We start from the raw sequence: 12063 nt of genomic DNA, 5'->3' as shown, positions 1-12063 counted from the left end.
AGTTCTCCTGCCTCAGCCTCCCAAGTAGCTGAGATTACAGGCTTGTGCCATCACACCCAGCTAATTTTTTTTTTTTTTTTTTTTTAGTAGAGATGAGTTTTCACCATGTTGGCCAGGCTAATCTCGAACTCCTGGCCTCAAGCCTGCCTCAGCCTCCCAAAGTGCTGGAATTATAGGCATGAGCCACCGTGCCCAGCCTCAAAAGCATAATCTTTTTTTTTTTTAATTATTATTATTTTTTTAGACGAGTCTCCCTCTGTCGCCAGGCTGGAGTGCAGTGGCGCGATCTCAGCTCACTGTAACCTCTGCCTCACACAGTTCCAAGCGATTCCCCTGCCTCAGCCTCCCAAGTAGTGGGGACTACAGGCGCACGCCACCATGCTTGGCTGATTTTTGTATTTTTAGTAGAGACGGGGTTTCACCATGTTGTCCAGGATGGTCTCGACCTCTTGACCTCAAGATCCGCCTGCCTCCCAAAGTGCTGGGATTGCAGGCGTGAGCCACCAAGCCCAGCCAGAAATGTGTAATCTTAAAGAAATAAGGCTTATCACATCTGATTGCCTCATAATGGCACCCTCAAGAGACTCACAGGTGACACCACAGGGCCCGAGGGTGACAGGTATGCTGTCTGTGCCCAAACTCGTGCACATCGGCACCCTTCTGGTCGCCCACGATTACAAACACTGTGCCTCCTGTAAATACATCTTTGTTTGTAGGTGTCAGTACCCCTATAGGATAAATTCCAGGTACAGAATGGGAATTTGGAGATTAAAGATTATGCACTTTTTCAAGGTTAACCAGCATCTCAAAACTCTTCTCTAGAAATGCTCTACAATGCATACCCCATGAAGAGTAAATGGAAAGGCACAGGTATTCTCACTTTGAGAGTTGTTTTTTTTTTTTTTTTTTGACATGGAGTCTCGCTCTGTTTCCCAGGTTGGAGTGCAGTGGCACGATCTTGGCCCACCGCAGCCTCAGCCTCCAGAGTGGCTGGGATTACAGGCATTCACCACCATGCTCAGCTAATTTTTGTATTTTTACTAGAGATGGTGTTTCACCATTTTGGCCAGGCTGGTCTTGAACTTTTGACCTCAGGTGATTCGCCCGCCTCAGCCTTTCACTGTAATTTGAGAGTTTTAATTGGAGAACAGTAAGTCCTGTGGGTTTTGGTATATTTTTTTAAAATCCTCGGGTCAGGTGTGGTGACTCACAACTATAATCCCAAGCACTTTGGGAGGCCAAGGTGGAGGCTCACTTGAGGACAGGAGTTTGAGACCAGCCTGGGCAACATAGTGAGACCCCATCTCTACAAAAATAAAAAAATTAGCCGGGTGTGGTGGCATGTGTATAGTTCCAATTACTCAGGAAACTGAGGCAGGAGGATCGCTTGACCCCAGGAGGTCGAGGTTACAGAAAGCTATGATGATGCTACTATATTCCACCCTAGGCAACAAAGACAGACCCCAAAATAATAAATACAATAAAAATCCTCAACACTTAGTATGGTACCTGGCTCTCAGATGTTTGTTGTTGGATAAGTAAATGATTTAAAAAAAAAATTTTTTTTTTGGCCAGGCGCGGTGGCTCATGCCTGTAATCCCGGCACTTTGGGAGGCCAAGGTGCGTGGATCACGAGGTCAGGAGATCGAGACCATCCTGGCCAACATGGTGAAAACCCATCTCTACTAAATATACAAAAATTAGCTGGGCATGGTGGCGTGTGCCTGTAATCCCAGCTACTTGGGAGGCTGAGGCAGGAGAATCGCTTAAACCAGGGAGTCGGAGGTTGCAGTGAGCCAAGATCATGCCACTGCACTCCAGCCTGGCAACAGAGCGAGACTTCATCTCAAGAAAAAAAAAAAAAATTTTTTTGGAGACAGGATCTCACCATGTTGTCCAGGCTGGTCTTGAACTCCAGAGGTCAAGCAATCCTACCACCTCAGCCTCCCAAAGTGCTGGGATTATAGATATAAGCCACCTTGCCGGCCCCTAAATACATAAATGAATGAATGAAAGAATGCCACATATTCTGCAGCAGCCCTGCATTTCACACCCACATGAATACACTCATTACGCTGCATGTGCCAACATTGACCATGCTCCTTTCCCTATTTCAATTGGGCCTGTAATGGAAGGTGTGGAGGTGGCTTTCCTCACCTCGGCTGTCAGAGCATGCCGGGGTCCTCTGTGGAGGGACTGGGTCCTGTGTATCCTCCGCCCACACATGACGCCTGGCCGCGACCTCCACAGGTGCTCAGGAAGGAGCTGCTGAACAAGATTCAGGGGCACATGGGACATCTGTGCTTGTCAGAGGCCGTGCAAGGCTCCGTGAGGGAACGGTTCCAAAGGCAGGTCCAGAAGGATGTTAGAGGCTGGGTTTCTTTTGAACAAAAGAGCGGCATGATGTGTTTGAGGAGGGTTGGCCTGCAGGTGTGTATGAGGGATGAGAGGGGAGAGACTTTCCTCCACAGGTCACAAAGGGCAGGAGAGGGTTAGCACAGTAGGGGCCCAGGGAGGGGTAAGTGGAAAGTTGATTGTTGAGGCGGAATCAATAGGATTTGAAAACAGAGGGACCACAGAGAGGACAGCCGTTGTCTGTTTTGAGCCAGGAGAGATTAGGAGGAGAGGGGAGGGTCATTACGAGGAATAGGCAAACACAGGCCAATTCTGGGAGCGGCCTTTACCTGGCTGTCCAAGGGTGTCCACTTGCTGTGACTGTCACCCAGATCTGTCAGGCCCAGATTGTGGGCACGGCACCCCATGAGCATCATTCCAAGTGGGCTGTCCTCGCTCATGGATGCTGGCAGTGGGAGGAACTAAAACAGACAGCTGGAGCTTCTTTTTTTTTTTTTTTTTTTTTTGAGACAGAGTCTCGCTCTGTTGCCCAGGCTGGAGTGCAGTGGCGCGATCTCGGCTCACTGCAAGCTCCGCCTCCCGGGTTCACACCATTCTCCTGCCTCAGCCTCCCAAGTAGCTGGGACTACAGGCACCCGCCACCATGCCCAGCTAATTTTTTTTTTGTATTTTTATTAGAGACGGGGTTTCACCGCATTAGCCAGGATGGTGGAGCTTCTTGAAGATAAAGTAAGATTGTTAGAAAATTGAGTCTCCAGGCTGGGCGTGGTGGCTCACACCTGTAATCCCAGCACTTTGGGAGGCTGAGGTGGGTGGATCTCCTGAAGTCAGGAGTTCGAGACCAGCCTGTTCAACAGGGTGAAACCCCGTCTTTACTAAAAATACAAAAGTTGTAATCAATAAACAATTTAATTCTCTTAAAAAAAAATTAGCCAGGTGTGGTGGCGCATGCTTGTAATCCCAGCTACTCGGGAGGCTGAGGTAGGAGAATCGCTTGAACCCAGGAGGTGGAGACTGCGGTGAGCTAAGATCGCACCACTGCACTCAAGTCTGGGCGACAGAGAGAGACTCTGTCTTTAAAAAAAAAAAAAAGAAAGAAAAAAAGGGAAATTGGGCCACCAAACTGGAAGGCTGGCTGCCAGCCAATAAAAGGGACACTTTTCCTTCAGCCATTTCAGAAAGAGCCTCGGTGCAGTCCAAAGAGACTGAGTGAGCCAGTGGGGAGGGACCTTGAGTGTGAGGTGGCGGGAACCTGCAGTTCAGCCTGGCACTCAGGGAGAGGGGGTGTTTTCTGAAGCTCTGAGGCCAAGGGCCACAGTGGCCACGGGCTGCAGGGAGCCGGCACCAAGTATAGCCTGAAGTTTCTGCTTAAATAAGTATGTGGAGGCAGAGGAGGGCATCTGTGAAGAGACAGGGCCAAGCTTGAGTGATATTCACAAAAGCAGTTTGAGGAATATCCACTCTGATATAGTTCAGCCTCCCAAGGGGATGTATCCTGATGCCCTCATTCCTGGTGATGATTTTTCATAGACTTGGTGATAGAAATTTTAGAAACAGGCCAGGTGCGGTGGCTCACGCTTGTAATCCCAGCACTTTGGGAGGCTGAGGCAGGTGGATCGCTTGAGCTCAGGAGTTCGAGACTAGCCTGGGCAGCATGGTGAAACCCCATATCTGCTAAAAATACAAAAATTATCTGGGTGTGAGGCTGGGTGTGGTGAGTCACGCCTATAATCCCAGCACATTGGGAGGCCAAGGCGGGTGGATCACTTGAGGTCAGGAGTTCGACATTAGCCTGGCCAACATGGTGAAACCCCATTTCTACTAAAAATACAAAAATTAGCCAGGCATGGTGGCGAGCGCCTGTAATCCCAGCTACTCAGGGGGCTGAGGCAGAAGAATTGCTTGAACCCGGGAGGTGGAGGTTGCAGTGAGCCAAGATTGCACCACTGCACTCCAGCCTGGGAGACAGAGCAAGACTCCATCTCAGAAAAAAAAAAAGAAAAAAGAAAATAGAGTTGCTGGCGGCTTTATTTTATGGTTCTATCATAATTTACTTAACCAATCTCATGTATTAGCTATTTTGGCTGTTTCTATTAAAGTTTATGTTCTTATTATCAAATTAGACAAATTTATGTCTAATTTGCATGACTAATTTGTGCCATGGACATTCACTGCACTGCCTGAGTACTTGTGGTTAAGTCTCTGCATGTCTGCAACTTTGTGCCGCCATCTATTCTACCTTGAAAGTTTAACAGGGTGTGTGGATTCTTCTTGCAATCTTCCCATTTTTCTCATATTGCTTTTTCCAATTTTAATTGAGTAAGAAATGTTTTGGAGAAGGTGGGACACTATCCTGTATATACATATATGTGTATGTATATATATATGTGTATGTGTGTATATATACATACTTTTTTTTTTTTTTTTTTGAAGATGGAGTTTCACTCTTGTTGCCCAGGCTGGAGTACAGTGGTGTGATCTCGACTCACCAAAACCTCCACCTCCTGAGTTCAAGTGATTCTCCTGCCTCAGCTTCCCGAGTAGCTGGGATTACAGGCATGCGCCATCATGCCCGGCTAATTTTGTATTTTTAGTAGAGATGGGGTTTCTCCATGTTGGTCAGGCTGGTCTCGAACCCCTGACCTTAGGTGATCCACCCACCTCGGCCTCCCAAAGTGCTGGGATTACAGGCGTGAGCCGTCGCACCTGGCTGACACTATCCTATATTAAGCACCAGGTTTGTGGTCAGTCCTTGGATCTGGTTGCTAATTTTTTTTGTCTTTTGTTCAAAATCCTGGTTTATAAAATTTGTTGCATGTGTACTTAATAAACTAGCACTAAGTGTTGAAGTGGAAATCTCTTTTTTTTTCCAAGACAGAGTCTCGCCCTTGTCACCCAGCCTGGAGTGCAATGGCGTGATCTCGGCTCACTGCAACCTCCGTCTCCCAGGTTCAAGCGATTCTCATGCCTCAGCCTCCCAAGTAGTTGGGATTACAGGCGCCCGACACCATGCCCGGCTAATTTTGTATTTTTAGTAGAGATGGGGTTTCTCCATGTTGGCCAGGCTGGTCTCAAACTCCCGACCTCAGGTGATCCGCCCGCCTTGGCCTCCCAAAGTGCTGGGATTACAGGCGTGAGCCACTGCACCCGGCCTGAAGTGGAAATCTCTAAGGAAAATTCTTACAAGGATATCGCTTGAGCTCCTTCAGTTTTGACTAGTGAGTTTTTGACAGAAAAGATTCAACTGTTATGCAGGGAATAAGAAAGGGACACTTGTAAATGACTAAATATCTATATGATATAATCAAACGGAATTGTCATCTGAGCACTAATTCAGTTAGTAGCTGACCATGTTAAGAGAGTCTGATTCTGGCCGGGCACAGTGGGTCATGCCTGTAATCCCAGCACTTTGGGAGGCTGAGGTAGGTGGATCATGAGGTCGGGAGTTTGAGACCAGCCTGGCCAACATAGTGAAACCTTGTCTCTACAAAAAATACAAAAATTAGCCGGGCATGGTGGCACGCACCTGTAGTCCCAGCTACTTGGGGAGCTGAGGCAGGAGAATCACTTGAACCCGGGAGGCGGAGGTTGCGGTGAGCAGAGACCACACCATTGCACTCCAGCCTGGGTGACAGAGTGGGATTCCATCTCAAAAAAAAAAAAGAAGAAGAAAAAGCCTGACTCTAAGAGAACACTTTTTTTTTTTTTTTTTTTTGAGATAGGGTCTCTCTGTCCCCCAGGCTAGAGTGCAGTGGCAAGATCTCAGCTCACTGCATCCTCTGCCTCCCGGGTTCAAGCGATTCTCCTGCCTCAGCCCCCCAAGTAGCTGGAATTACAGGCAGGCACCACCACGCTTGGCTAATTTTTGTATTTTTAGTAGAGACGGGATTTCACCACGTTGGCCAGGCTGATCTCGAACTCCTGACCTCAAGTGATCCACCCGCCTCAGCCTCCTGAAGTGCTAGGATTACAGGCGTGAGCCACTGTGCCTGGCCTTGAAGCCACCTTTTCACCTAGCCATACCTGCACAAGCTGCAGCACCAGGCTTTTTACTTGGGAGAATGCGGTGCCATTGGCTGTGCTGCCCATGGTGGAATCTGGGAATGACCCTGGACTCTTCCCTTCTCTGACACCCGTGTCCTGGGGCATGAATCCTGGGGGTTCTCTGACTGCCCTGTAGCTGACCTGCAGACCCCACAGCTATGTATACCTTGACGGTGGCTGCCCTTTGACTGCTTCCCCTGCAGTCCAGCCCTGCCCCTGTGCAGGTCCCCTCTCTGCAGAGCAGGGATGGCTTTTCCAAATTGTAGGGCCCATTATCTTGTTTCTCTGCTTAAAATCTTTCAGTGGGTTATTTCATCTTTTCTGGCACTTTCTTCATCAGGCTTTTCCTCTCCAGTTTTATAACAGCACCCCCACCCCGATGCCAGCCTGCCACTTGCCTTTATCAGTATGCAGCATCTCGGGTGCCCCCTCTTCCCCAGCACTTCTTGAGACTCGGTTCAGGGGTTCAGGTGTCCCCAGCAACAGGCACCTGCCTGGCCCTGCTGCGTGCACATAGCTGTGACCAAGGTTTGCCCTCATGGGCTATGCCAAACTGCGACCTGTCTCTCCCCATTCCTCCCCAGACTGCGCTCTAAGGATGGCACTTAGACCCATGTCTTAGCGGGGTGCTCAGTATCCATCATCCAATTTGGTGATAAAGTGGAGTATTCCTTTCTCCCGAAGGGTTCTATGCAAAAATCTTCAGACATAATGCCAGGGCTCACATTTTCTCATGGTTTGTTTTTTCTCCAGAAAATGAACTGTGACTTGTCCCCGTCTCTCTTATCTAGTGGTAAGCATCCATGGCATTCAGGACGAAGATCCCCCTGATGCCCAGCTCATGAGGCTGGATAACATGCTGCTGGCCGAGGGTGTGTGCAGGCCCGAGAAGAGAGGAAGAAGAGGAGCGGTGGCCATGGCCGGCACAGCAACACCAGGTGGCTGTCCAAATGACAATAGCATTGAGCACTCTGACTACAGGGCCAAGCTGTCCCAGATCCGACAGATTTACCACTCTGAGCTAGAGAAATATGAACAGGTGATCTTTCTGCATGTAAGAGTTTCTGTCATGTGAATGCGCATTTGTCAAAGCGAAATACGGAACGCTAACCACCTTTCTTTCGTGGTGCAGAACAGGGAGTCCATGCAGCTGGTCGCTGCAGAGGTGGCCGATTGTTACTGAAAAGCCCTTTCCATTTACTTAACAGTCACCTGCTGGTATGTGAGCCACAGGGGGTGGCAGGCGGCCGCTCCGCTGTGGAACCTGCTGCCCTGTGCCACCCTGCTGCCTAGTCATAGGCCGGCGTGTCTGTGCTCCCACCCCAGGCCTGTCGTGAGTTCACCACGCACGTCACCAACCTCCTCCAGGAGCAGAGCAAGATGAGGCCTGTCTCCCCTAAGGAGATTGAGTGCATGGTCAGCGCCATTCACGGCAAGTTCAGCACCATCCAGATGCAGTTGAAGCAGAGCACCTGTGAGGCAGTGATGACCCTGCGCTCGCGGCTGCTCAATGCCAGGTCAGGGCCTGTACGCACCCAAGACCTCAAGGGCCAGCTCTGAGGGACTGGAGGGAAGTAGTGCTGGCTTGGGTTGAAGACAGCCCTAGAGGCTGTGTCCGCAGTCATGGTTGGAGGCCTCACAGCCTCTTGGGAAGAAGGCCTGAAGTATTGCTGTTTTCATTTTTATTTTATTTTGTTTTTATTTATTTATTTATTTATTTATTTATTTGTTTGTTTGTTTATTTATTTATTTATTCGAGACTGAGTCTCACTCTCGTGCCCAGGCTGGAGTGCAGTGGGTGCAGTGCGACATCCACTCACTGCAACCTCCGCCTCCCGGGTTCAAGCGATTCTCCTGCTTCAGCCTCCCGAGTAGCTGGGATTACAGGCGCCCACCACCATGCCCAGCTAATTTTTGTGTTTTTAGTAGAGATGGGATTTCACTATGTTGACCAGGCTGGTCTCGAACTCCTGACCTCAAGTGATTGCTGTTTTCAGAACTACTGGAAAATCATACTCACAACTAGAGGTGGGGGTGGTACTGGAGTCCCAGTATATTAACGCCTACTAAGACTGGCTGTTTTTGCAGGCACAAGCGGCGGAATTTCAGCAAGCAGGCGACAGAAGTGCTGAATGAGTATTTTTACTCCCATTTGAACAACCCTTACCCCAGCGAAGAAGCCAAAGAAGAGCTGGCCAGGAAGGGCGGCATCACCGTCTCCCAGGTGACGTTCTCTCCTGCCATGCCTCACCACGCCTGGGAGGAGTGGATGACTAGGTCCCATGAGGACACCCAGGGAAGTTTGTTAAATGTGTGCAGAGGCCAGGCATGGCTGCTGGAATCCCAGCACTTTGGGAGGATGAGGTAGGAGGGTCGCTTGAGGCCAGGAGTTCGAGACCAGCCTGGGAAACATAGTGAGACACTGTCTCTACAAAAAATTTTAAAAATTAGCCGGGCTTGGTGGTGTGCACCTGTGGTCCCAGCTCTTCGGGATGCTGAGGTGGAAGGATCACTTGAGCCCAGGAGGGTGAGGCTGCAGTGAGCTATGGTGGCGTCACTGCATTCCAGCCTGGGTGACAGAGTGAGATCCTATCTCTGAAAAACAAAAAAAGTGTGGTACAGGAGCCAAGTCTCCAGGCTCTGAGTCAGCCAGGCCAGCTCAGATCCAGGCTCTGCATTACAAATGTGGGACTCCGGCGCTCTCCCCGTTCATCTGTGAGGCAGGGGTGCAAGTGTACCCACAGAGAGACCTGGGGACTTCCTGAGGGATGCAGATGGAATGCAAGGTCCCAAAGGTGATGCTGTGGAGTGTGAGCTCCCTGAGGGACACAGACGGAGTGTGAGTTCCCTGAGGGACACAGACGGAGTGTGAGTTCCCTGAGGGACACAGACGGAGTGTGAGCTTCCTGAGGGACACAGACGGAGTGTGAGTTCCCTGAGGGACACAGACGGAGTGTGAGCTCCCTGAGGGACACAGACGGAGTGTGAGTTCCCTGAGGGATACAGACGGAGTGTGAGCTTCCTGAGGGATACAGACAAAGTGTGAGCTCCCTGAGGGATACAGATGGAGTGTGAGCTCCCTGAGGTGGAGTGTGAGCTCCCTGAGGTGATTGAGATGGAGTGTGAGTTCCCTGGGAGATGCTGTGGAGTGTGAGCTCCCTGAGGTGATTGAGATGGAGTGTGGGTTCCCTGGGGGATGCTGTGGAGTGTGAGCTCCCTGAGGTGACGTGGTAGAGAGTGTGAGCTCCCTGACTCTATAGCCTGGTAGGCAGCCACCAGTGTCCTCTGTGGAACTGGGGGTGAAGGAGGGAGACACTAAGACCAAGAGGCTAAGAAACATTTCTGAAGGTTTTAACATGGGAACAGTAAGTCCAGGCAGCCTACGGCAGCAAGCCAGGTCCAGGCCATACCCCCTCGGCAGCATGAGTGTGTGGAACAGGGCCTGGGTGCCGCCCTCCCACCCAGGCAGGCACAGCCCCACAGCCTCTATGGCAGCAGGAATGGCAGGTGTTGACCCACAGCGTGGCTTGCTGCATGTCACCACAGCCCTCCCTACTTTGCAGTTGGAGGGGCTGAGTTTCTAGTCCTTCACCACCATGCTCTGCCCCAACCCAGGCTAAGTCCAGTCAAGTCTCTGTGACAGAGAGCAATTGGAACCCCTCGGGGTCATGCAGTCAGCAAAACATCCTGGGGTCATAGTCACATATCACTTTGCTCATCGGGATCTGCTGTGGTGTCAGAAACAAGGCCAGAGCTGGAGCAAGGGGCCGCGCCTCTGGGTCTTCAAGGCCCCTGGAGAAGCGTGAGACATTTGACCCTCAAGGAACAATTGTCTGGAGGACAACCAGGGCCGCTTCAACCAGGATGGAGCCTCTGGGGCCTCCCACGTGGATCAAGAGAAGGCTGCTCATAACCCAGGGGTAGGCTGACACTATTTTTGGAACAGAGAGCACACAGACAGGGATCCTTCATTTTATAGTTAACATTGCAAGGATAATGTAAGTACACCAAATGTTGGCCAGGCATGGCGGCTCATGCCTGAAATCCCAGCACTTTGGAGGCCAAGGCGGACGAATCACCTGAGGTCAGGAGTTCGAGACCAGCCTGGCCAACATGGTGAAACCCCGTGGCTACTGGAAATACAAAAATTAGCCAGGCTTGGTGGCACGTGCCTGCAATCCCAGCTACTGGGGAGGCTGAGGCAGGAGAATCATTTGAACCCGGGAGGCAGAGGTTGCAGTGAGTCAAGATCGTGCCACTGTACTCCACACTCCAACCTGGGTGACAGAGTGAGACTCCGTCTCCGAAAAAAAAAAAAAGTACAAAAATTAGCCAGGCTTGGTAGCATGTGCCTGTAGTCCCAGCTACTGGTGAGGCTGAGGCAAGGGAATCACTTGAATCTGGGAGGCAGAGGTTGCAGTGAGCTGAGATCACACTGCTGCACTCCAGCCTGGGTGACAGAGTGAGAAAAAAATGTTTGAAGTAGCAAAGGTCATCCACAATCCTCCTCCATTCCTCGGCTGTTTCATTTCTGTGTGTTATTACACTATGTGTTTATTTTGCTTGCTTTGGGATACTGAAATGTGGCCCTAGATGGGCATCTGAGGACATCTCCATGCCTGTAGGAAGGCACTGGCCCTGGAGTGCTCACCCATGTGAATCTGCCCAGGGGACATTTTTGTTGTCACGACTAGAGGAGGGAAGTGCTCCTGGCACCCAGTGGGTGGAGGCCAGGGATGCCGCTCAGCACCCTGCAGTGCACAGGACGGCCGCCACAGAGCAGATGGAGCCCAAGCATCAGCAGTGCCACCAAAGATGACAAGCCCCTCCCTGGGGGACTCCAGTGCCAGTTTGCAGTCAGAGCTGGGCTGATTCCACCTTGGCCGTGGACTAGCTCCTTTTTCTCCTGCCTCTGCTTTCTTACAGCAGGGACGATAACAGCTGCCTCCCAGGTCCTCATGAGGATGAGGCTGGGCCTGGAATCCCAGCATTTTGGGAGGCCAGGGCAGGAGGAACTCTCAAGCCCAGGAGTTTGAGACCAGCCTGGGCAACAGAGCGAGACCCTATCTCTAAAAAAAAGAAAAAAAAATTTTTTTTTGAGACAGAGTCTCGCTTTGTTGCCCAGGCTAAATTGCAGTAGTGCGATCTTGGCTCACTGCAACCTCTGCCTCCCAGGTTCAAGTGATTCTTCTGCCTCAGCCTCCCGAGTAGCTGGGATTACAGGCATGCGCCACCGTGTCCAGCTAATATTTGTATTATTAGTAGAGATGGGGTTTCTGCATGTTGTCCAGGCTGGTCTCAAACTGCTGATCTCAGATGATCCCCCCACCTCAGCCTCCCAAAGTGCTGGGATTACAGACGTGAGCCACCACGCCCGGTCAAAAAACATTTTTTCAATTAAAATTAAGAAAAATATATGAATATATGAGGAGTGCTTAGCCTAGCACCTGGTACATTCCAAGTACCCCTTCAGAGTTCACCTTGTTTTCATTTGATAAGTTTGGGATTCGATCGCAGTTACTGGATCCCCAGGTCTCCCTGGCTGTCACTTTTCCTGAAGAGAACACAGAACGTAACCTGCCGCCTGCTGCAATGGCAGCCAGAGTCTCTGTCCCCGCCCATCTCAGACAGTCTTGTTTTCCTTCCAACCCCTTCCCAGGTCCA

The 12063-nt window shown here is 50.6% G+C and overlaps 1 protein-coding gene across 1 annotated transcript in view; it reads left to right on the top strand.

Annotated features, from left to right (window-relative positions):
* PBX4 (PBX homeobox 4) overlaps window positions 1–12063 on the top strand; it is a 60943-nt gene that overhangs the window by 45537 nt on the left and 3343 nt on the right. The window contains exons 3-5 of the mRNA XM_032170246.2: window positions 7191–7438; window positions 7726–7916; window positions 8488–8623. Of these exons, the coding sequence (XP_032026137.2) occupies window positions 7191–7438; window positions 7726–7916; window positions 8488–8623 (575 nt within the window). The remainder of the gene's footprint in view (window positions 1–7190; window positions 7439–7725; window positions 7917–8487; window positions 8624–12063) is intronic.

Source organism: Hylobates moloch, unplaced genomic scaffold (genome assembly GCF_009828535.3).
Source record: "Hylobates moloch isolate HMO894 unplaced genomic scaffold, HMol_V3 SCAFFOLD_12, whole genome shotgun sequence".
Lineage (NCBI taxonomy): Eukaryota > Metazoa > Chordata > Mammalia > Primates > Hylobatidae > Hylobates > Hylobates moloch.
Note: the sequence above shows the minus strand (reverse complement) of the source record. Positions and strands in the feature narration are given on the sequence as shown.